The 23,936-nt window shown below is 39.6% G+C and overlaps 1 protein-coding gene across 2 annotated transcripts; it reads right to left on the reverse strand.

Annotated features, from left to right (window-relative positions):
* Window positions 1-3,340: 3,340 nt before the first annotated feature.
* LOC148012996 (phenylalanine ammonia-lyase 1-like) lies at window positions 3,341-6,949 on the reverse strand. Of its 2 annotated transcripts, none has more exons than XM_087667620.1 (2): window positions 6,726-6,949; window positions 3,341-6,462 (listed from the first exon to the last, which is right to left on the reverse strand). In XM_087667620.1, the coding sequence occupies exon 2, from the start codon at window positions 6,457-6,459 to the stop codon at window positions 4,219-4,221; it is 2,241 nt and encodes a 746-aa protein (XP_087523746.1). In that variant the 5' UTR covers window positions 6,460-6,462; window positions 6,726-6,949; the 3' UTR covers window positions 3,341-4,218. The 2 variants fall into 2 exon arrangements, with proteins under 2 accessions (XP_087523746.1, XP_087523745.1); XM_087667619.1 differs by lacking the exon at window positions 6,726-6,949 and adding an exon at window positions 6,551-6,716.
* Window positions 6,950-23,936: the final 16,987 nt, after the last annotated feature.

Genomic DNA, 23,936 nt, shown 5'->3' on the forward strand with positions numbered 1-23,936 from the left:
ATGAAGTTCAGGGGATTAGGACCTTTCAAATTCTGCAACATTAGTTGAACTAGCAATGTCGAGCTCAAGACCTTAGAGGGCTATGGCATAGGCTTCTTCAATGGTAGTCACCTCAAGAAGTACTACCCTCCAACCCATCCATTGCATGAACCACCAATGCTGCAACAACTGCCTGTTAATGTGAAAGTGGCCACTATCATAGAGATCGAGGACACAGTTGAGGAAGCAACAGAATCTACTTGCTTGTGAATAACAGTCACTACTAAAAAAATACACACCTTCGATGCACTTATCAATGTGAGGGAGCTAATTTCAACATCCTTGTCCATGAGCATTGGACTCTCATTGGTCAGCCCCAATTGCAGCCCATGAATGCTAAGCTCAACCTGTTTGGGGGGTAGTCCTACCCATTGCTGGAAAAGTGCAAAGTAGCAGTCTCCATCGAGACTAAAGGCCTCCCTATGATCTTCTATGTGTTACCTAACACTAAGGCCACTAGTAGGGAATCACTGCTAGGTCGCACATTCAAGAAGCAAGCCCATTGCAATGTTGGCTACGACTCACAGTGCATTCACCTTGCTATTGGAAGTGTTTTTATAGTTATGGCTTTTGGCAGCGTGCCTCCATCTAAGCCCACACAGACACTGGTAGGGGAACCTAGTGCAAAGTCTAAGGAGGGGGGTCGTGACTCCTCCCACCCCACTAGGACAAACCGACCACAACCCAAAGAAGACAGGGCCCAAAAACCATTGAGCCATAGCTCAAATGGGTATCCAAACGACAATCATGGCCACCTAGAACCCAACCTACTCGAACATCATGCCCTATGTCTAGGAGACAAAGCCAGTGTTATAGGACCAAACGAATGGCCAAGCCACGAAGGATGCCTAAAGCCCTGTTGCGTGCTCAAGGCTATTATGAAGGCAACAACTAGATTTTGTTACCTAAGATCATGAGTGACATGCACGTCCCTCAGCCGCCGTCAATTCCTAGCCCGTCTCCAAAACCTTCTAAGCTGCCTAGAACTGAGAAGCTACCTGAGCTAAAAGCCATCAAACCCATAGAGCCTCAACGGGTCTGTGGACCAAAATTGCAGCCTGCCCCTAAACCAGTGCAGCCTGACACTCCTAAGGTCCTTGCTATTCCACAAGCAAGAAGCAGTGCAACCTCAAAGCCCCAAGACAAGCCCCTCACACAGGTCATTGATGAGCACTCTACTAACCAATCCATGCACCATGCATCAATTGCTAAGTTATCTAGACTAGTCAAATCCTAACCTCCCATAGGCCTTGGACCTCTTTTGAGCGTCGATCTATTCTCACTTTGGCCTCAGATTTAACCAAGAAAATGGGGGATGACTTGGTCACTTACTTTACATGCTCATTACACGTTTGGATGCCACCTTCACTATGCTTGCTAAAAGTTGGACTTAGGTCTTCTAGAAGAGCCTTTAGCAATTGATGTACGCATGCTGCTATGCACTTGGGAAGATTTTGAATTCATGTTTATCAAAGTATCTGTGGTAGCCGAGAAAGTGATCACCAATGAGATTTCTCGAGAGCAAGCTCATAAATGGAGGCTAATCACCTCCTATAGCAAGAGCAAAGTCTTTGCCACAAGCCAAGAGCTAGAAGAACTTAAAAAGTTGGCCGACATTGACTCTTCCTTTCTACGCAAATGGTATACTCTTCATCTCCAATTCTTCATCTCCAATGGGAACAAGAGGGCTGCCCAATTATGACCAATGTCGAGCAGAGACGTGCCATCAAAACCTCTAAGTATGACCCCACTTATGTAACTCCTACCTCCTTAAAAATATTGGCCATCACTTGCAATAGACCCTTAGCAGATCATGTCATGTCCCACCCCTATTTAGATTGAATCCTTACTGAGGAAGAGCTACACATTGCCAATTGGATCAACTCTGATGACTTCCTAATTGATGCCCTGACCTACGTTGCACACGTAGGTATTCGACCTCACGACATGGACCCATATGCTCACTTGGAGTATAACCCATACTTCTATGCTTGACTCATGCAATTACAACATATGCTTAATGCCCTTAACCCTTCATCCTCCAATCCTAGGAAGGATTCACATCATTCCCGGGGGGAAAGGTGTAAGGTGGTAAAGAAGGCATGTCTTAAAATCTCAACCAAATTTTAACATCTAAAAATATAGATGAAGATCAACTTATGATCAAGGAAAAATTCAAGAATTTTTGTTGGAATGTGTGGACTGCTTGAAGCAAAAGTTTTCATTCTAGACTTAAGCATTTTACCTTTCCATAGATTGCATTCATTATCTACTTATCTTGTCGCAAAGAGTTGTCTTAAGAAAACTAATGGTGAAAACTAATGTGGTTAAGTTTTAGAAGGCTTTTCTAGCTTTCTTTATAAAAGCAACAAGATCGCATGCAAAATAGGAGAACAGGGTGAAAACTGAGTTTTTTTCATTTGTCCCTCGTCCGAGCTTCAAGAGTCGTTTTGGGGATTTTGGCACGCTCCGGACGTGATGGTGATGTCAAAACGTCAAGATTCAGAGCCAACAACTGGAGTATGTTACAAGATACCTCTTGACTCTTAAAACTCTGTATTTCAATTGATATTTGTAGTTTCTTTGTAATTATATGTAAGATATGAATGCAAATATCCATGTAAAGCTATAATATATAATTAAGGATGGAAAACCATGGCTTTTGCCATGGGGGAGATTGGGCCCAATCGTGTGTTTTTCTCTTGTCTTTCTCAATCTATTGAGTTATTCAAATCCTCTTATGTATTAGAATGTTGTTTGTATTTAATAGTTGAGATGTTTGATTTGGTAGATTTGCCACGTGTTCCGCTTTGTAACATCCACAACCTCAACCATTTTGATATGCTTCTTTTCCATGTCCAATCCCTGCAAGGTTCAATCATCGACCTCCATGACAACCCTTCAACCACGTGAGCCCTCATCAACAAAGCCCACAAGTGCCATGGGACTTGCACTCGACTAGGGGGGGGATAATGTTAACCCCAATGCAAGAAAGGAAAAAAAAGTTTTTAAAAAAAAGAAAATGAGGCTGAAGATTTTATGTAAGCCAATATGAGAGGATGCTTATGGTGATAGCCATGCATATCTCTTACAACTTCTAAGGTATGTAGAGCCTAGGTTGATGATCATGTTGAAGAGAGTAAAGTAGTTGATTCTAAATGATGAAATATTTTTTATGTTGATTTGGCTCCATGCTTTGCATTTTTTACAATATCTAAATGATAACGAAATCCTATGCTTTAAAAATTACTAGTTATTGTAGGTTAATTGGTAATTGATCATGAAATGACAGGCTAATAAGTTGAACTTGTTGAACTTGAACTTTTTTCCTTGATAGAGCATCAGTAATTGTGTTTGTTTTCCCTTTGTAGTATTTAAAGACGAAGTTATACTCTTGTAAAGCAAGAATCCAATGAATCAATCTTTGTAGTGGATGTGCCTTCTTAAAAGGTGGTATTAGAGGATTATGACTGGTCTCCGACAGAGCATAGGGAGGCACCTAGCACTCTAGTGCAAGGGTCCTGGACTCTCACTAGCTAAAACCACTAGTCTGGTTGGTTACTCATAGAGGGAGGCCATATCCCAAGGACGGGCATGGATCCAAGTTCTCCCGTAATTCAACTAATGTAAGAGACCGCTAAGAATGACATGTGGCTAGGTCATGTGGTATTCTCACAATACGATTGATATGGTTGGATTATTAAAAATTTTGAATGTAGCTCACTTGGAAACGAAAAGGATACAATGGGGGATCATTAGAGGACGGCTTTACCCTACGCTTTGCTGTACTGGGAAACGAAAAAGCCACAGTGCGGGATCATTAGACGACCCCTTCACCCTACACGCTGCCGAGAGGTGAAGAAGGGGACAAGCCCCACGCCTTGTATGAATCAATCTGGTTTCGATCCCTCACAGCCAAAGGTACATGAGCATCTCAGATTAACCCGAGCAAGTCTCAGCAGTCGGCAATCTGCTTCGGATGTCTCTTACAGGTGGAGCGCCCATGCTGGCAGTCACGACATCAAATTCTTCAACACACACACAGACACACATGTAAACTATATGGCAGAGGACTTTCCCACTATTATTCGAAGCTGGATCTTTACAATGCATTTGCATGAACGGCACAGAATACTACATAAACAGTATATAATGTCATAAACAATCCAATCTAAACTTCTAAGCTATTTGGATGTATGGTGAAGGGGCCCCTTTCCAACCCTCAATGCATTTGAGTAGTGGCTTGACAACCTTGCCTCTGACAATGGTGTCATAAACCTTGTCAATGTCTTGTCCAGGGGATCGCGGATTTGTTCCTGATAACAGTCCAGTGCCTAATTCTGATCTCACTAGCTCATACAATGGGTAGGTCCTGCAACCCAGTATCCTGTTAGGCACATTCACACCCTCCCCTTTATCATACTGCTGCCTTGCCACTGGCACCTCCATCTTCAGCTGAGCCTTCAGTTCATCTTCAAAAGTGGCCATTCTCTGCAACAATAAGGAGGAGCCATTCATGTCCTGATCTCCATCAATGCTGTGGTCACTCATTGCCCTCTCTACCACGACCTGCCGTAGCTTTTGAATCAGAGGATAGGATGTGTTTGTTGGGTCATCTATGTAAGAGAATACTGGCAGAACCTCTGCGACTTGTATGAGCTCCCTCTCACAAAATCTCGAAGCTAATAGCTCTCCATGACTGCCCAAGACAAGAGTCCTCTTAGCAGCTTGGCTTATGGCCTTCTTTACAACATCGAGAAATTGCTCCTCCAAATGCCTTAAATCCACAGCTTGGCAAAGGGCCACCAAATAAGTGGAGCTCATCAATCTGAGTATCTCAACTGCCTCCACAGTCTTCCTGGCTGATATCAATCCCAATGAATTCACATCCTGGTTATGTTGTTCTGCACTTTGCACATGATTCGTGACAGGATTAGCGAGGTATTGGAGCTCGGATGTGTAAGATGCCATCGCAATTTCTGCACCCTTGAAGCCATAATCCAAGCTAGGAATAGGACCCCCACTCAGATTGGATGGCAATCCATTGTTGTAGAAGTCATTGACTAGCTCAGAAAACTGAGCAAACATGAGCTTACCGACTGCAGCCAATGCTAGCCTCATGTTGTCCATGGATACTCCTATAGGAGTCCCTTGGAAATTTCCACCATGCAGAGCCTTGTCTCTGGCCACATCTATGAGAGGATTGTCGTTAACAGAGTTGATCTCTCTTTGAATGGAATGGGTAGATGATCTAATCACTTCGATTTGGGGCCCTAACCACTGCGGTGAAGTTCTCAGGGCATACCTGTCCTGTTTAGGTTTGGTCATAGGGTTCCTTTTGTGAAGCTCTGCAGCTGCTTGCATGTACGAGCTTCCATTGAGGATATGTTCCATGATGGCTGCTGCTTCTATCTGTCCAGGATGGTGCTTCAAGTGATGTGTTAACCCATCCGTGAACTCAGGCTTGCCATGCATCACCTCACAAAACAGAGCTGACAAGACTTCTGCCAGGAGAGCCAGAATGTTGGCATCATAGCATGCCATGCATGCCATGCCAGCACCCACTGCTGTCCCATTAACCAATGCCAGTCCCTCCTTTGGTTGAAGCTCGAATGGCTGGCTGACACCCACCATCTTAAGGGCCTCCTCTGCAGCAATTTCCTCCCCCTTGGCTGTCTGGACACGCGCATTCGGGCGGCCAGTAAGCATGCCTGCGATGTATGACAGTGGAACAAGGTCTCCAGAGGCAGTGATGGTGCCTCTGAGGGGCAATTTTGGGGTCAGGTTGGCATTCAAGAGCTTCTGCAGGGTCTCAAGGATCTCCCAACGGATGCCGGAATATCCCTGAAGGAGGGTGTTGGTCCTGACCACCATGGCTGCTCTAGTGGCAAAAGTGGGCAATGTGTTGTGGGTGAGGCTCTCTGTGTCAAACCCAAAGACACCTGCATTGAGGAACCGGATGAGCTCCTTTTGGAGCTCGATGCCTTGCGTGGTGCGGCGATGCGAGGTGGCTCCAAACCCGGTGGTAACCCCATAGGTGTCAGTGCCTTTCATCACATTGTGGAGAACCCATTGGGAGGAGGAATCCACCCGGGGTTTGGCAATGGCCTGGTGGAGCTCCACTCTCACAGAGGAGGGCCTCCTGGCCACATTGGCCACTTGGGCCACAGTGAGGTTGGCCCCTTCGATGGTGACCACCCCCTTCTCGAACTCCTCCACCATCTCCCTCACCTCCTGGACATGGCTCTTTGTGAGCTTGTGGGCAGCGTTGGCCCAATTCAAAGGATCTGCAGCCTCAGAGATTATGAAGCAGAGGCTGCTGGCCTCTCCTTCACGTACGTCCGGTCTGGCAGGGGTACTAATCAGCGATGGCGGATTGGTTTTAATGACACTGTCTTTCTGGTCTCCAAACGGCGCCATGTTCTGCATGCAAGCAAGCTATGTAATGAAAGGAAGAGAATGGCAAGCCACTGCACTCATGACGGTACTGATGCAACTTATGATTGATTACCTTAGAGATAGCGTGCATTATACAATAATATTAGGCCACAAGAATGCAGGAGACCCCCAATCAATAGACATTTTCTTACCCAAGTTTCTTTAAAAACACACGCACACGCACACTCTCTCTCTCCCCCTCCCTTTCTTCTTCTTCTCTCTCTCTCTCTCTGAGTATATTTTCTTACCTTCTATGCTAGGCTTGCTAGCTAGCTGAACAACAACAACAACAACAACAACAACTCCTCCTCCTCCTCCTCCTCCTCCTCCTCCTCCTCTCTCTCTCTCTCTCTCTCTCTCTCTCTCTCTCTCTCTGTCTGTGTCTTTGTGCTTCAAACCAATATCACTTGGAATACTGAAACGCAATGATTCGTGTCGGGCGAGAGAAGAGAGAAGAGAGGTTGGTGCGAGAGACGCTTGCCGTTTATTTGACAGCCAAAGCCTCCCTTATAAAGAGATCCTCTGTCGCATCTCAACCGTCCAACCCTTTCCACGACCGCACGGTCAGATTTCGTCATGGGTCCCGACAGGTCAACTACTTACTGGGTGACCGGTAACTCACAGCCTAGTTGGCAAGGCTCACAAAGTCCAAAATAAACCAAAAGCTTTCCCCATCTCTACACTAAACCTGGGGTTCTTATGGGAGCTAAATGCTACCACATCATAGTCTACAATTATTTGTAATTCAATGTTAATAGCAAATAGTTGCTTCCTCTAGGAGGTTTACTCCATCATGGACTGATCATAACACATACTCCCTTTGAGAACTTTGTGTTGTTCAAGTACTAGTAAAGAGCTAGAGCTTCTAGATATCATTTTTTAGTATAAGATAGAACGGATATGCCAATGACGATAGACACCAATGTCTCTTTTCGACTGATACTCTCCTACTTCGTGGTTCCCAATGTGATTTAATGTGACAAACTACATACAAGATGCTTTAATCAACCCCTTATTTATGTTTCTTTTGGGTTCTATGGGGATCTGAGAGCCATTCCACAAGCATCAACTTGCTTTGATTTAACAATGTCATTGCTCTTATGCACATGGTTAAGGGTTGTTGTGTGCCCCTATATGTTTGATAAGGAGAGACCTAATAGGAGCAAAATGTGTGCCATCTTCAAGAGTCCAAGCTAGTCAAGTTTGGTAGTCTTTTTTGCCATATAAGGACACACTACCCCTTCACATGCTTTGTTTGGATTCTTGGAGAATGGCTCCAAAACAAGCCTATCACCATCTAATTTTTCTATATGTGACAAATTTGATAGTTTAAACAAAGTGGATGTCCATTTGCCATGATCTACAAGTGATAATTTGTAGTATAAATAGAATGGAGATCCATTTATTATTTCTTAATAGCCATTCGCTTGTGTGAAAGTGTAAGAAATTGGCCAAGGGGACATACTTAAGGTGTTGCCATAAATATACGTCCATGTTAAAACTTTTATCTTACGTAAAGTACAACAATGCATATACTACTTAGATGCAAATAACAATTAACATTAAAAAAGGCGTTGGTATGAAACCCTTGTTATAAAGAAGGAATAACGTAGATGATGCAATGCCTACATATGCAACATGTCACAAGAGTGCCAATTTAACCACTTTGGTTTGCATACTAATGTGAAACCAACTTGTAAACCTACTCCTAATGGTGCCTTTTTGAAACTTACTTTTTGGCTTTGGAGACAAGCCATTATCTCTACCCACCCCAACCTGAGCCCATTCTCTTTTACTTCCCAATTTATAATCCACTTCTTACAATGTTGTCCTCTCATCATACCTTGGTCCTCTCATTACACCTTTATCTACATAAAATTTGCATTCCAAAAATGAAACTAAACCTATTTGACTTATGTTGTGTTTGGTAGAATATGACTTGAAGAGAACCAAAAAGAGAGATGAGTAGACAATTGATGCTTTCCACAACCTCACAACAAGAACACACATGTATATGCCCTTGAGAAGATGCACACATACATTTGTGTGTGTGTGTGTGTGGGGGGCATGGGGGGTTCGGTATTAAAGAACAGTTGTGATACAATGGTCACTTACATAATTTGGTATTTAAATGCCATAGATTGTTGGTGATCTCTATGTCATGAAACATAGATGTATGAAAATGTTGTTATTGCAATGAAGATGTGACACTACTTCATAGCAAGTAGCTATAATTGAGAAATAAAACTTTTGACATAGTGTATGCTCTTCAAAATCTTACATGTTGATGCTATCTCTCTCTTTGTTATATAAATTTTCCATAATTTTAATATTCATATTTTAAATAAATTTAACTAATGTTTGGTACCAAATGAATCATCATATTTTGGCATGTCAATTGCACTACTCATTTTTATACTTTTCCTAGCTCTTTCATGTTTATAATCACAAGATGGATTTTATACCTTTTCCAAATATCAAGAAAATTATAAGTTTAGCATGCTTGTGTGCAGCCATACACATTTTACATTCTACAAAGCACATAAGTACATATATGCACATGTGCACATATTCTCTCTCTCTCTCTCTCTCTCTCTCTCTCTCTCTCTCTCTCTCTCTCTCTCTCTCTCTCTCTCTCTCTCTCTCTCTCTCTCTCACTCCATGCACATCACTTATGAATCTAGATAGTTCTAACTATAGCTTTTGTACTCATTATGCAAATCTATACAAGTTTCAAAATGCATTCCACATTATTATGGCCTTAAGAATGTGTATGTCTTGTCATCTAAAAGCTCAATTAAAGGTTGATGCTTTAGCAATGTCAGTTATTCAACATATACATTCTTTTTTGTTATGCAACTTTAAAGAACATATGCTTTAGGTCCAACTTAGTAAATAAGTGATGGTAGATACAAATCATTATCATGACTATAAGAGTTTGCAAACGTTACACCAAGAAATGCTAAGGGAAACAAATCTTAATTCACTAGCTAGAGATAAACAAAAAATTCATCATTCATAATGCAAGAGAAAACCAAATATCTAGAAAGTGATGTGTTTCAAACAACTCAAAAATGTTTCCTTTAAGCAATGGATCTAATTGGAACAATGAAGGATTAGTAGCAATGCTCTTAATAGCAATTTTTCATAAGGACACCTAGTGCACAATATTGGAATATTTAGAAGAGATTGTATATATATAGGTCTAAAACTTGCTTTCAATACCCATAAAAGTTTACTACAAAAGCATAGTTCAAGCATTTGAGCATGTAAACCTTAGCATATAGTATTGATAGAACTATAGCAAGGAAAAAGGACTCAAGGCATTCCTAACATATTCTTTTCACTTGAATAGCCCAACTTCATGGCCTTATCTAAATGAACTAGCTCTAGAATAAGGTAGCCTAACAACCATTTGAAAAAGCTCTAACATAAACTTCACCTTTAGGCGATAGATAGTAGAGAAGGCCTAAGCCTAAGTATACCCCCCAAATGGATCCTTGGGAGTCATTACTACATATAGCTCCACATTTAGGTGTTCTATGTTAATGTGTCACATCCATCTTGTAGACCTTAGATCTTCTGACTCCTTCAAGGAATTAAGATGTTTTCATTCAAGTCTATGGAGGGTTTATGTAGGAGTTGGCTCACATCCCTAGTAGAATTGGCTATCCACCCCATGATAATCAATTACCATTTCATTCTATTTACTAATCCACCTATAATTTGGTTCTTTATAGTTGTTATCTAGTGCTTGGATGTTGAGCACTCCGATTTGACCGATTCTATATTGTTGGTCTATAGAGGAATTTTCTAAGCCTTCACAGAACTCTATTAACAATTTGCATTATCTAGCAAGTAAAATGGAACTTGTATGATGTTCTTGCATTATTTGTCTTGGGTTTGGGAATCTACTTGTCATCATCTAGCAGGTAAAATCGAAGTCTAATGAACCAGAGAATGAAGATGACTAAATCTCAAACTATTTGATGATTCTAGGAGGCTAGACACACTTGCCCAAAACAATCAAGTCTACTCAATGATTATTTCTCCATTTACCTTCTTGCTCTTCTACTATCTTACTCAACGAGGAGTGATTTTGCAAGCTTAAGTCTTCTAGTGCTACAATTTTGGAAGATCAAGCTATCCCTTAAAACTTAGAAGCTTACTCCCATCCAATTCATGCATTAGTATATGTCATGAGATGGGGATAATTTTTTCTCATAGGCAATCAAGCAACTATTTGCACGGCAAATCTCATAATGAAATTATTAATTAAAGGAATATGTTTGTTTGAATGACTTATGCCCCTCATGTGAGTCCACATTTATTGGGCCAAACTTGAATTGTAAGGAAACATCTTGCTACTCTTGATCTGTAGTGGCCCTTGTACATTTAGAACATTGCATCTACCTTTCTAGTATGGATTTGAACTTTAATTTTTGTCCTCCTAGTCTTTAGACACATTGTGTATTGCCCAAAGTCTTCTTGGCTTGTTTTGGTCCAAGCAAATTGGGAGTGGTGAAGGCATCTATAGTTCCTATCAATGAACATGATTTCTAGGTGCCATCTTTAATCTTATAGAGTACCTCAAAAGAGCCTTGTTTCTCAAAGGTGTGATCTAGCCAACTAGTGATGCTAAGCGCAATATCACCTTCAACAATATCCTTTACTTGCTCACTGTACTTTTCATGCTACTTAAAATATTGATTATAATACCACATGCATGTGTCTTATTGGCACAGTGTTTTGTGAAGCGATAGTTCATGTAAGTACCAAAACCTTTGTTAGAACCATAATCGTATACATCTTTAGTTATTCATTTAGCATTTTAATAGGTAGATTTTCACCTCAATTAAGCTTCTTTTCCAAACACAAGACAAAATGAAGAGAGCTTAGTTTTCTCTCTTTTGGAAATCCTAATAACTTGCATAAGAAAGAAATAATATATTAAACAAAAGAAATCAAAGAGATTACAATACAAGTTTGGTTATGATATCCCCCCAATGAGAGGTGCACACTACATATTGCTTGTATTTACATTGAAGAACTTCTACATAGAAGATAGTATATAAAGTCATCCCTTGTGTACCTATAGGTCACATACAGTAAAACTTTCACTAGCTAGCTTACATGATAGGATGTATTTACAAATTTTTATTATTATTTTGGGGTAATGCCAAACAAAATTACTTTAAAATGTAGAAATGAGTCATGTAAAATATTAGGAATAAATAAGATCTAACATGTCATCCAATGGCTGCCAAAACAAGAAGAAAGAAAGCATTAAAAAAATCCCTCAAAATTTTCCTATTTAATTATACAACATATGGCCTTATAAAATACCAACCCCGAGGGTGCACCTTATAGAACATGTAAGATACCATGTGAGTTCAAAAGAAAGGGTATTTTATTAGTAAAATTTACAAGATTATATTTATAAAAGGGTGTAGCAATCCTACCATGATTTGTTCACCTTGAATAGATGTAGGAGAAAAATGGAATTGAGTGCTTCTATCAAAAGGACAAATGTATCTAAATCTAGTGTTGTCTTGCAACCATGTAGAATTGGCAATTATGGCAATTAGCACTCTAATTTGTTTTCATCAGGCATGTATATGACAAAGAGGTTCCCATCCACAGCCAATGTGATAATCACTAAGGCCATTATGAGCTTAGAGGCCAACAAAAGATGGGATGACTTGTAGCATGTGTGTGAATCTACGATGGCACAAAGGGGTCACCATAACCAAACTAAATCATAGGCACATTTTGATGATCTGTCGGGGCAAGCTTCAGACTTTAGGGATACCCTTAGAATACGTTTATGCAAACACAGCTTGATGTGACAGGGGTTGCATTAGCTTGTGTGTTAGGCAATCCTCTCATAAATCAAATCATTCAGAGTAGGAGAAGCCTAAAGTTTAATCATGTAGCACCCCAACCAAATAAAAACCAATTGCCATGGCACAACCTCCTAACATACAAAGTTTCATGGCATAAAGAAGCAGGATCTTGATTGGCATGAAGACAAATTTGAAACCTGGTGGGTAGCTAGTGGTCATTTGTCATTGTATAATGATCAAATCAAGAAAGCTCTTTGCAAATACCTTGCATCACAAGGCAATGGATTGGTTTAGTGCATATGGGTTTGCCCAAATCGCCCCTTATGATGATTTGAAAAGGTAGCCTTTTTGTTTAGATTTCAAAAAGATAAAACCTCCAGAGATGTGTTGGGTAAATTTAAAAATGTAAAGTAGAAGGAGATGCTAGTGGAAGACTATGTTGAACAATTCTAAAATGTATTAAATAGGCTCGACCAAAAAAATCAATTATATTTGGACAAAAGAAAACTTAAGATGCTTGGTGCAACAACAAATGTGGACCTCACAACATAGCAAAAATTGGATACTTTAATTGAAGTAGTTGTATGGGTGGAAAAATAGCTTAATTTTTTCCTCAAAAGAGTAGAGATGTAGGATCAAGTTCCAACAATGACACCAAGAATGATTCTAAAAGACTATTCAAATGAAGAAAGTGATATTTCATATCCTCTTCTAAGAAGAAATATTCTAGTAACTTAGATTACAAGATACTGCATATGTTGAAAGGTTTAGGAGTTTTGGTGTTAGAAAGGCAAGAAAAGATGTGCTAGAGTTGTGATAATATTGGTCATGAAGCAATGACCCGGTCCATATAATCCAAATGTTAAGGATCCCTTACCACTTGTAAGAATACAACTAACAATGGTTCATCAAGTAGTTATAGATAATCAAATGCAAATAGGTTTTAGAGAACCTAGATAGTTTCCAAACATGTCAACATGGAATAGACCCCAAGAACAAATGGAGAGGCAGAAAGCAACTTGTCACTACTACCGAGGCCATGGACATTTCATGGGACCGCAATGTGAACTATGGACTAGGTATTGAGCTAATTGAGGAACATTGATAGCAAGGAATCACAATCAAATATGGCCCCGCAAAAGCACAACATCTACACTCACTAGCCCCAAGCATTGTTGTTATCACATATTTTCCCGAGGAGTAGGTGCACATACCATGCCTTACCTATTATGATTGTACTAAGTTATGGGAAGAGTTACTTGAAGTACATGTGGGTTAGCACCAAGTCAACAAGTGGATGGTATTCTAGAGTTATATGCTAGATGTGATTGTTCCAATTGCATGGTTGTGGAAGAGTCCAAGAGGATGCAAAAGCAATGACTATTACAAGAGCTCAAAGGAAGGGATTAGATTGGAAAACATAAAAGGAAATAAGAAATCAAGCATTACATCAAGTGTGACATTTTCAAGGTAGGACAAACCTATCCTAATAGAGGATTGTGATCAACAAGAGGGTTTTCATGAGAATCCTAAAGAAATGTAGTTCAAGAAAGCTATTATTTTAAAACTAACAAGTGGTGATGCAAGTGGATTTGAAGCCCTATTTTAGGCATTAGAGTCACTTCATCTCAGCAGCTAGCACTAGAGTAGGTACTAGATCTAATTCTAGGTTTTAAGAATATTCTATTGTAAAATATTAAATAACAATGCAAGGGATTGATTAGTTAAATGCAGTGTCTAGAACCCATTGTCGAGGGCCTTAATCACAAGGATTTGAAGAGAAGAGGTGCAAAGAATAGGGATATGGAAGATTAAGAAGAAAGAAAAGAGACTTAATTTTAGAACCAAGAATCACAACAAGAATTTGTAGAGAAACTTTAGGTTGAATCCTTAGTAAGTAAATGTGAATCAATACATACACTTGAGATAGTAGCTCAAACCCTATGTTTTGGGACAATAGTCCAATCTATTTGAGACAATGGCTCAAAAAAAACCCTGATGATGACAAAATCTCTATAATATATAATCTTTAATCCAATCCATAAGCTTCATGTGTCATGATAAAACCCAAGATGCATGTAACAACTATCAAATACTATCAATTGGGAAGGCTTCCCTACTAGTAGAATGCATAGGAATCAAGGAAAACCCTCTAATATCTTCAATATTTGATTTCAGCTATATTCTTTGTGTATTTATAGTAGTAAAAAAGAGTCTTATACTACTCAATATGCATTCAAAATCAATCATGTCCATGCCCTAAGCATATGCCCAAAGTATACATCGATATGGTTCTTATAAGTGGTTCAATACCTTACAGTAGAGATTGAGGGAAAATGATTAGAGCAATAATACGTTGTTTATAACACTATAAAACTCTATCTTAGACTAGTCCAAATTAGTCCTAGATTCACTTTGTTACTCCATTTGATAATCACAAAGCTTCTACCAAGTATATGCAAGAAGAGGCTTCATGTATCTGCCTCGATAGCACTCATAAAAAGCGAGCTAAAATTTATTATAGAAATTTTTCATTACTGTGGATAGTGCCCTATTCTCTCCTATTAAGATCAGACCATAAACTCTTCAAAAACCCTTTCTCTAATCTCCTCTTCCCATGTTCTCAATCTCCCTTGTGATTAGCTCCTCTCCTTCCCTTCTCCAAGCATATGACTTGCATGCATAAGCTTCCCTCTTTCCCTTCCAGTTTTGCATTGTCCTCCCCTTTGCCCCTTCATGTTTCTTTCCTCATGCCAACATCCCCCTTTACTTGGCAAAAGAAATTCACCCATAAGGCTCTTCCAAGCTTACTACAAGTTAGATACCAATTCTCCAACTCTAGGTCATAAGTAGGCTACACTTTCTCCAAGCTCTAGCATGACTTACCACTTTCCCTCTTCATGAGAAGCCAAACACTATCCATGCACATGTAAGTCACTATAGTAGGTAAACTTCTCATAAAAAATCCCATCATATGTGCCCATAGGCATGCCATTGAAGTGTTTGAGATACAATCTTTATTATGCTTTTATATTTTGGACATAGGGTCGTATGACATCCACCCCCTCTAAACTTACACATCCTCCAACATGTGCCACACTATGACTCTTCACAGCAGGTTCAAAACCCTCTTCATCATCCTCAATATCATCATCATCATCCTCAACATTGTCTTAGATAGTATCTGTAACAAGCTTCTCTTCCTCATATGCATCAAACTCTCTCCTTTTTAAGTCTTTGACCCATTTCCCTACAAGTGTGCCAACGAACTCACTAAGGGAATATGTAGCATTATCATGCATATGCTTAACCACATATGGACTAATGTACCAACATTTATAGTAGTTGTTAATGCATTTTCAGCAACTATATATGTATTGTTTGTTGTAAATTCACCCTTATCATCACTATAAATTCATCCTCATCATCTTTATCCATCATCTCATCTTCATCCTCAATGTTAACCCCAATGCAAGATGGGAAAAATAAAATTAAAGCATATAGAATAATGCAAAAAAAGGCAGCTAGGTAAAAGAATAAAGGAGGAAATGCCAAAAGCACAAGGGTGACTGCAAAGGTCAAGTTGAAGGCAAAGGCACATTTTATAATGCAAAGGTGCCACTAAAATTTTGTAAAAGAGCGCCAAGCTCCCTCCTATGTGAATTGTAAAACATAGATGACGGGCATATGTGAAGGGATAAGGTAACTAGGAGGGAATAGGCAAAGAGGACCTTGACAAGATGCCCGGTCATGTAAAAAAGGGGATGGATGCCCAAGGGATTTAGGGCTTGGATAAAAACTCAAAAAGTGAATGAGAAACTCATTCTTTGGTGTGCGGCTAAAGTGGTCTTCTTCTTCTTCTCTTCCTCTCTCCCTCTTGCTTGCTTGTGTGTGCCACCTGAGAGAGAGGGAGTGTGAGAGTGTGAGGGTGAGGGACCACGATGGAGAAGCTCTCTATCATCTCCTCTCTTCCTCTTCTCTTCTCTTCTCCTCTTATCTTGCGCATGGCTATGGAGGATGGAACTCAAAGGGCTTGAGGTTGCTTGAGCTCACATCTTGAATCGTGGAGCTATTCGCTTGCTTGAGGGAGGAGGCTACTCATTCGGGCATCAAGGTAAGCTCACTACACCCCTATGGAATCGAAAGCATATTGCCTAGGTAAGAGATAGCCATTTGTGCTCGCTTGAAATGCTTGAAGCAATAAGCAGTCCGTGGGTCTTGGTGGTTGAGCATGAGCTCCCACTATATTTTGGTTCTGTTGTTGGGACAATGGATTTAAGCTTGAGCACTTTCACGCTTCAAATCGAGTGTTGAAGTAGGGTTTCATCCCCAAACCGATGCTTGATATAGGTAGGAGATTTCAGAGTTTAATATTCAATGCAAGTAAGTATTTTGGGGTTTTGATGATCAGGAAAGTAGGATAAATCAATTAAGTACTTAAGTTGTGATTTTTGTTGCATTTAGAGTAGGATAGGATCGAGAGATCGAAGTGAATCGCTTTAGCGTTTCTGTTGTAAATAGGGAAAAAACAGGCTAAAACGGGGTTGAAATCCATTGACAAGGCATGAGTACTAATGGGGCAATGATCAAACATTAGAACAAAGGTTTAAGACCCAAGCAAGGGGGTGGAAGGCTCATTTTTAACTTCTATATATATATATATATATATATATATATATATATATATATATAAGAGAGAGAGAGAGAGAGAGAGAGAGAGCCCAGGGCCAAAGCACGAATTGATCGTCGCGTAGCACGGGTGTTTTCCAGCCGCACCAGGTATATGCAAACCTTGCCCCTTGTATATTCTTGCTTTCTGGAACTTGGTGTGGCCTAGCATCCCCAAAACTGTTTGCCATCATCAAGTCGATTTTTGTATTTGGTGGAGCCGCAACCATCGGGACCAGATGATGCGACTGATAGAGTCCAATTCCCAGAATCTAACTTGGACCATCGGATTCCAGATAATTGAACGATCTAATTTTGGAAATCCGACCACCCAAATACCACCCAACCCTCCGTGGCTCATTTAGTTTGGACAATCAGACAGTCGGGGACTCACGAGAATCAGATGCCCAAAATCGGAAGCCCAGAAGTCGGACACGTCGAAATCAAACATGGACACGTCTGGTCCTAGGAATTGAACACTGAGAATCGGCCCCTATCAAATTAGACCAAAGCTGGTTGGTGATAATTGACGGATCTAGTGCATCCCAAGTAACATAGAGCTCCTTTTGTAGCATGAAAACCTCTTGGTAATTTTCTAGACACATCGGATGGCTCGTGGAGCCCCCTAACTATGCGTAGTGAGACCTACAAACTTAGAAGCAACACTAATGGACTCACCAGCCTGCTTAGAGCCTCAAATAGACTCGTAGACCCTAACTAACATTTGACTGAGCTGAAAGATGTAGTACAGACCCTAGAGACCCCTAAGAGCAGCTAGTAAAGTTGAGCCTGGTAGAAGGATACATGGTTGAGAATGTACAAGGAAGTTCGCATCCCACAACTGTTTTCGACGCTTGTAGTGCAGTTAACAAATCTAAAAGCCTGATTTTGCGCAATGCACGAAAAGAAAACCATGCACACTCAAGGTGAACATATGTTTAGGGTTGTTTGTGACAAAGATAGGAGCACACCCAAAAATAATAAGCAGAATGAACCCACCAGCAGGAGACGACTCTCGGACCCAAACGGGCCATCAAGAATCCCGATTTGTAAGACCAAGAGAGAGACTCAACACAAAAAGGTAGACACATAGAAGGATTGACTCCATTGGAGGCACGACACTCCTCAGACCTAACCAACCATGACAACAATCCGATGGAGCAAGACGCCGCAGATATGGTAAGAACCAATGCAACTCACGGAAGTGATGAGCTCAACTTGGGAGATTTCCCAATGGAAATACAACAAATGGTGAGTGAATACAATCTCTAAACCCAGACGGACCACCATGGTAGACCATCAGAGGAAATCATTGCGGACCTCAAGGAGGAGAGGAAACTAGTGTGGAAAACCTTGCAAAGCATAGCGGCGTACAACTAGGAGCAGCAAGGTAGGAAATTGTGCTAGGACACATAGAGATGTGAGAAGTAGCCCTAGAAAATAGGAATGGAGCCCCAAGAGAGACACCATGCTTCATACAAAAGACAAGCAGAACAAAATAGAAGTTAAATAGAACCAATCAAAACCTCAATAGAACCTATCAAAACATCACAAAGCCTCATATCTCTACTGAAAATCATCATGATCTTCCAAAACATGATCAATCTCATCCAAAACACTCTCAAACACTTCCAAAAAAACTAGTCATCACTCAAAATCCATCAAAAATCAACCATTCAGGCCTTAGAAACAACAAAAAAAAAACAAGTCATTTCAGCATTCAACATATCCCCACACTTAATAAGGGAGCATTCTTGCGACCTAAGAACAAGGGAATATAATTCCATTAAAGAGCTCAACTCGATCTTCATTAGGATCTTCAATAATCCATCCAACCACGACCTCAACTTATAACCTGTAGTTAATAAAGGATACATCAAAAGGGAAACACCTTTATCTATTTAACATTGCTTATAAACAATAGCAAATTATAACAAATTCTTAAAGGATATAAAAGTTTGCTTCCATCCTTCAATGAAATAGAATCACAAACCACCATCCATCAACTTCTCAATCAGGTCCATCTTCATCTTCAACTCTACATAAGAGGATAATACACCACACCACATACAACACAGAATTTACACAACTCACACAGATACAATACTAGGTAGTCTGAATGGCACATGCCCCAAAAACTGGAGAGCACATAAAAAATTTTCATTAAGAAAAGAGGATACAACAAGGAAAAGGATTCACTTCGAAGTAGGACAAAGAGATTTCTTTTTAAACAGCATCCTAAGCTTGAGACGCTCGAGAGCTTTACTCTCATCTACAAAATATTGAGGTACATTCTGTAGAAACTCTAAAAAACACATGCTTTCCATCAAAATAAGGAACCTAGTAGGGAAAGCCTGTGCAAAGTAATATAAGACATCCATCTGAGCAACAGTCATGTCCACATTTGGATTTATGATCAGCGCGATGGGATACTCTTTCGAGTGTTCAGATGAGACTGATGTTGCATGAAAGCAAGATACCAACAAAAGTGAGCAGCAAGACGTGCAGAAGTATCCTCTGATTGAACATGCACCCGAGCACAATGAAGATAAGAAGTCGAACATGTAGCAGATGTCTCCCAGGACCTTGCAATAAGAGGCCAGTTAAACACCAGTCCTGTCAAAGAATCATGCAACGTCCATTACCTTCTACAAAGAATATCACTATCATATCTAGGTGCATTTAGCACTGATTGGGGACGAAGGGCAATAGAGTCATATGGGGATGGCAATGGAATGAGAGGGGAACATTGCAAAGGTGGATAAGACAAATCACGAAATGAAGGTAAGTGAAGGGATAAAGAAGATGGAAAAGATGGAGAATTCAACAAAAATATTTGAAGGGATTCTGCTAAGAAAATAGAAGGAATAGGAGGAACTATAGGAGGAAGTTCAGAAGGAATAGGAGATGATGTAGGATCAGCAAATAAAAGGACAGAGAGTGAAAATAGGAATATGAGGGAATCCAAAAGGAGTAAAGGATAAAAGAGGAATAGTATCAAGACTAGAAGAAAGAAGGGAAACATATAAAGGAAAACGATAGGACATGAGAGAATAGGAAAGAAGATCAGTAGGATCCAATGAATAAATGGAACAATGAAAATTAAGAGCCTAGAAAAAGGAATCAATAAACAATGGATGATTAGCAATATAGCTTAACAATTGAGTTTGCAATGACTGGATATCAGACTTATAAAAGACACTTTGTAAACGGCAAGGTTCGAAAGCATCATCCTCCAAAGGTAGATGCCAAGCATGCCCTCTACACCAAGACGTTTGCTGATGATAAGTCTTTAAGCTTTCCGCTAATAAGAGCTCCATTGAATGAACATACATGACTGCTTGCAAAATGGCATCCCCCACATAAGCATTCAGATCCTTCTCATCAAGAATTTGTAGATGTCCTATGAGATACATAAATGATAATAATTGGGCTTCATGTGAAACTAACTCATCCACAAATCTATCAAAGACAGCTCTCAGCAAATCTACAATCCATAGAGTTGACCACCCATCCTCTGGAGGTTCCAAATCCACATTCCTTCGAGAAATATATAAGGAAAACCTTTGTTGATTGTACTTAATCCATAAAGGGGGGGAGGTAACACCAATTCAGCATAGTGAGAAAAGTCATCCTGCACACAATTCATTCGTTGTTGAAGGCGTTCTACCTTAGCAGAAAACCCATCACACAGCTTAGCCTTCTGCTACAACTGATCAAGCTCCTCCGTAGAAGATAGACAGAAAAAACCATCGGGGCTAGAGAAGGACTAGAGAGAACAACAATTTGCTAGTTAGGCTCCTCAATAAGCTTCTTCTAGGATTCAATAGTGTCTTGGGAATGCAACAATTCACCCTCACAAGTACCCAACTTACGAGTTGATTCTATCATATCTTCAAGAGCTGCATTCTTTTCGTGAGTTAAAGTCACATTCACAGCCTCCAAAGTAGCTACTTTATTTTGTAACTCATTGATTTGGACTTGCTGGGAACCCATGAAAGCAATAGCATCAGTCATCTGTTTATGAATATCACTAAGAGTAGCTTTTTCAGATGCCAAGTCTTCCAAAGCTTTGATCAACTGATTATTCAGGGAGTCAACTTTGTCTTGCAATGAATTATAAACTCTTGTGTAGATATATTGAAGACATGAAGTAAGGGAAGTCTCTAATGTAGACTGGACACCAGAAATCAACTGGGAAAATAAAGATCCAGTCACCATCATCTCTAAAGCAGAGGGAATATGGTGATCTAGCTTTCCATCCCTTTGGGCAGCAAATAAGTTAGGACAAGACAGGAATGAAGGGAGGGAACTACTGGAAACAAGAGGAGTAGTGTCTTGCATAGGAGGATTGGCAATTGAAGTTGAAGAGGGACTACACAACCATGTGGTACATCTACGTTTAGTTCGAAAGAACCTAGGAGGGGGTTGTAATGGAGAAAGAGATGGAATAGCAGGTGGAGGCTGCTTTGGAAGAGGAGTAGGATTAGCCATTGGCACACCACCAGGAGGAGGGGCAAAGGTAATAATCTTTTGAAGGAAGACACCATAAGAGACGTTACTACCTTGACCTTTTTTGACTCTCTGAAAATGTTGATCCATCTTGGCCAACATGAATGCAAACCAATTAAAATTGGCTCCCTCAAGGATCCGAATAGACGCGGTAAAAAGCTCCTTGGAAAGACACTTGGAAGCAAGCTTTTCGGATATGAATCTGTCTTGTAGGAATTGGTAGAGTTGCTTCCACATAGGAGAGGAGATATGAGCAAAAGAAACCCCAGAACTAGTAATAATTTTGTTGGACACTAAAGGGGTAGATGACTCCTTCTGGAGAAGTGAAAGGATCTCCTTGACGGTCAATAATTGATTGCCACTAGGTACAAAGGAAGCAGAAAGAGGCAGACATAATGGTTCACTGATATTGGCAATGGAGAGATAGAAGCGTCGGTCATAGACCAAACCAGAATGTTTTTTGTATGATGCCAAGAAAGAGTAGCAAAGCTTGTTATCCACTGGCAGAAACTTAAGTACGACAAATGAACGGAGACCAGCACGACGAATACAATCCACTTCCAAGAGAAGGGAATAGTCATGCACCGGCAATGGCACATGCTGGATCACATTTGGGGAAGTAGAGGAAGATGCCATTCAGACTACATATGATATCCACACACACACCCAAGAATGGAAAAATTCTTACAAAACCCCAAACAGACCAACACTAAGAAAAATATTGAGACAAAGAATAGAAGAACAACCATGCCTCCCCAAGCAATCCGCAACCTACAAAAAAAATTCAACATGACCTACGCACTCATGCGACCAAAAGCTTCATGAAATGCAAATAGTCAGGTACCCGAAAACCCTGTAATCAAGCATTCCAAAACAACAAAAAGTCAAACACACCGCATCCCTGACATTGACAAGACACAAAAAAGAATCAAAGATTCGGACCATCAAAATAACTCAAACCTATACGACTGACACCTTTGAGTAAGAAATCCCAATCCCCATAAACGTTGGCATATACCTAAGGTGCGGTGAAGTGAGCATGTGATCGCTATCGAATTCATTGGTTAGATGATCAATTAAGCTCAGTTGATTATTAAATTAATCCGTTAATGCAAGGTGAGTCATTTGCATAGCCCATTCCCCACTCATTTTGACTTGATTGGATAAGAGTCTCTACTAATGCAATTCATTTTTAGAAATTACATGATCTTTGGTGCAAAGCGCATACATGCGTGACTTTGGGGGGGTTCATTTTTTATTACAAATATTAATGGTGTCTGAATAGTGCATGTGCGCATGCACTATGGATGAATGTTAAAAATTAGGTGGGTTATTGTGCTAAAGTGTGTGTGCAACGGTGGGGGTTCCTTTTATAATTAACGATCAGGTTCATTTTAACAACAAATTTAGGGAAGTGCATTGTGCTAATTGTGTGGGTGCAATGGTTGGATGAGTTTTATTTACAATTACTTGTGTGTTGATGTGCATGTGAAGGAGGGAAAGAGGAGAAGAAAAAAAAACGTGGCGGTGTGTGGGCACTTGCAAGGTCTGATACATAAAATCCTTCGTCCACTCAATGCCAAGAAACAGAAAGATCCACACATGACAATAGCAAGGCAACTACCAAATAGTCAACCTCCTGCCAAATACAAAAGAAACCAATACTAACACCACAGGGGAGAATAGAAAAATCGAACAAACAAGGAAATGGAAAAAAGAAAATTTGGTCTTAGAGATAAATCATATGTTTTTTAATTTTTTGTTTTATATTCATTGGTTTGTTTTTTTTGTTTTTTTTTTCATTGTTTTTAAATATGTTGGTGAGAAATTATTTTTTGGAGTTTGTGGATGTATTTAAATATTTATTGTTGAATTTTTATGTTGTTTTGATTTTGGTTTTTTTTTGTATTTGCTGTTATGTTTTTAAAAATTGGTCAATTTGTGATTGAAATAGCTTTAAAGATGGAAAATGTTAAAAAGAAGTTTGCTAGATTTTTTTTTGGAATTTGCCAGTCATTTTTCAAAATTTTTTGTAAATTTTTAAGCATTTTGGTATTTGAAAATGATTTTCAATAAACAAAAAAAAAACATTAAGTGATGAATTAAGGAATTGAATATCCATTTATCATTCACTAGCATGAGAAAAGGGTCAAAATTTTTCCAATATTTTTTTGAATTAATTATGGATTTTCAAATGAATTTTTTTTATTTTTTAATATATTTGAAATGAATTTTTGAGTTTTTGAATTTTTAGGAATTGGTTACCAGTGTTTCATTCTGGAAAAAGATTTCATAAAATTCTCAACGTGACAGAGAATTATGTTACTTTTTTAATGTAAAATTTTTAGATTTTTTCTAAATTTTAGGGATTTTTATAATGGGTTTTATGCATTTTTTAGGGTTTTGGATAGTTTTCTAATAAAAATGGGGATA

This window comes from Lygodium microphyllum, chromosome 26 (assembly GCF_053477565.2).
Source record: "Lygodium microphyllum isolate KBCC chromosome 26, Lygodium_microphyllum_v1.1.10, whole genome shotgun sequence".
NCBI classification, from domain to species: Eukaryota; Viridiplantae; Streptophyta; class Polypodiopsida; order Schizaeales; family Lygodiaceae; genus Lygodium; species Lygodium microphyllum.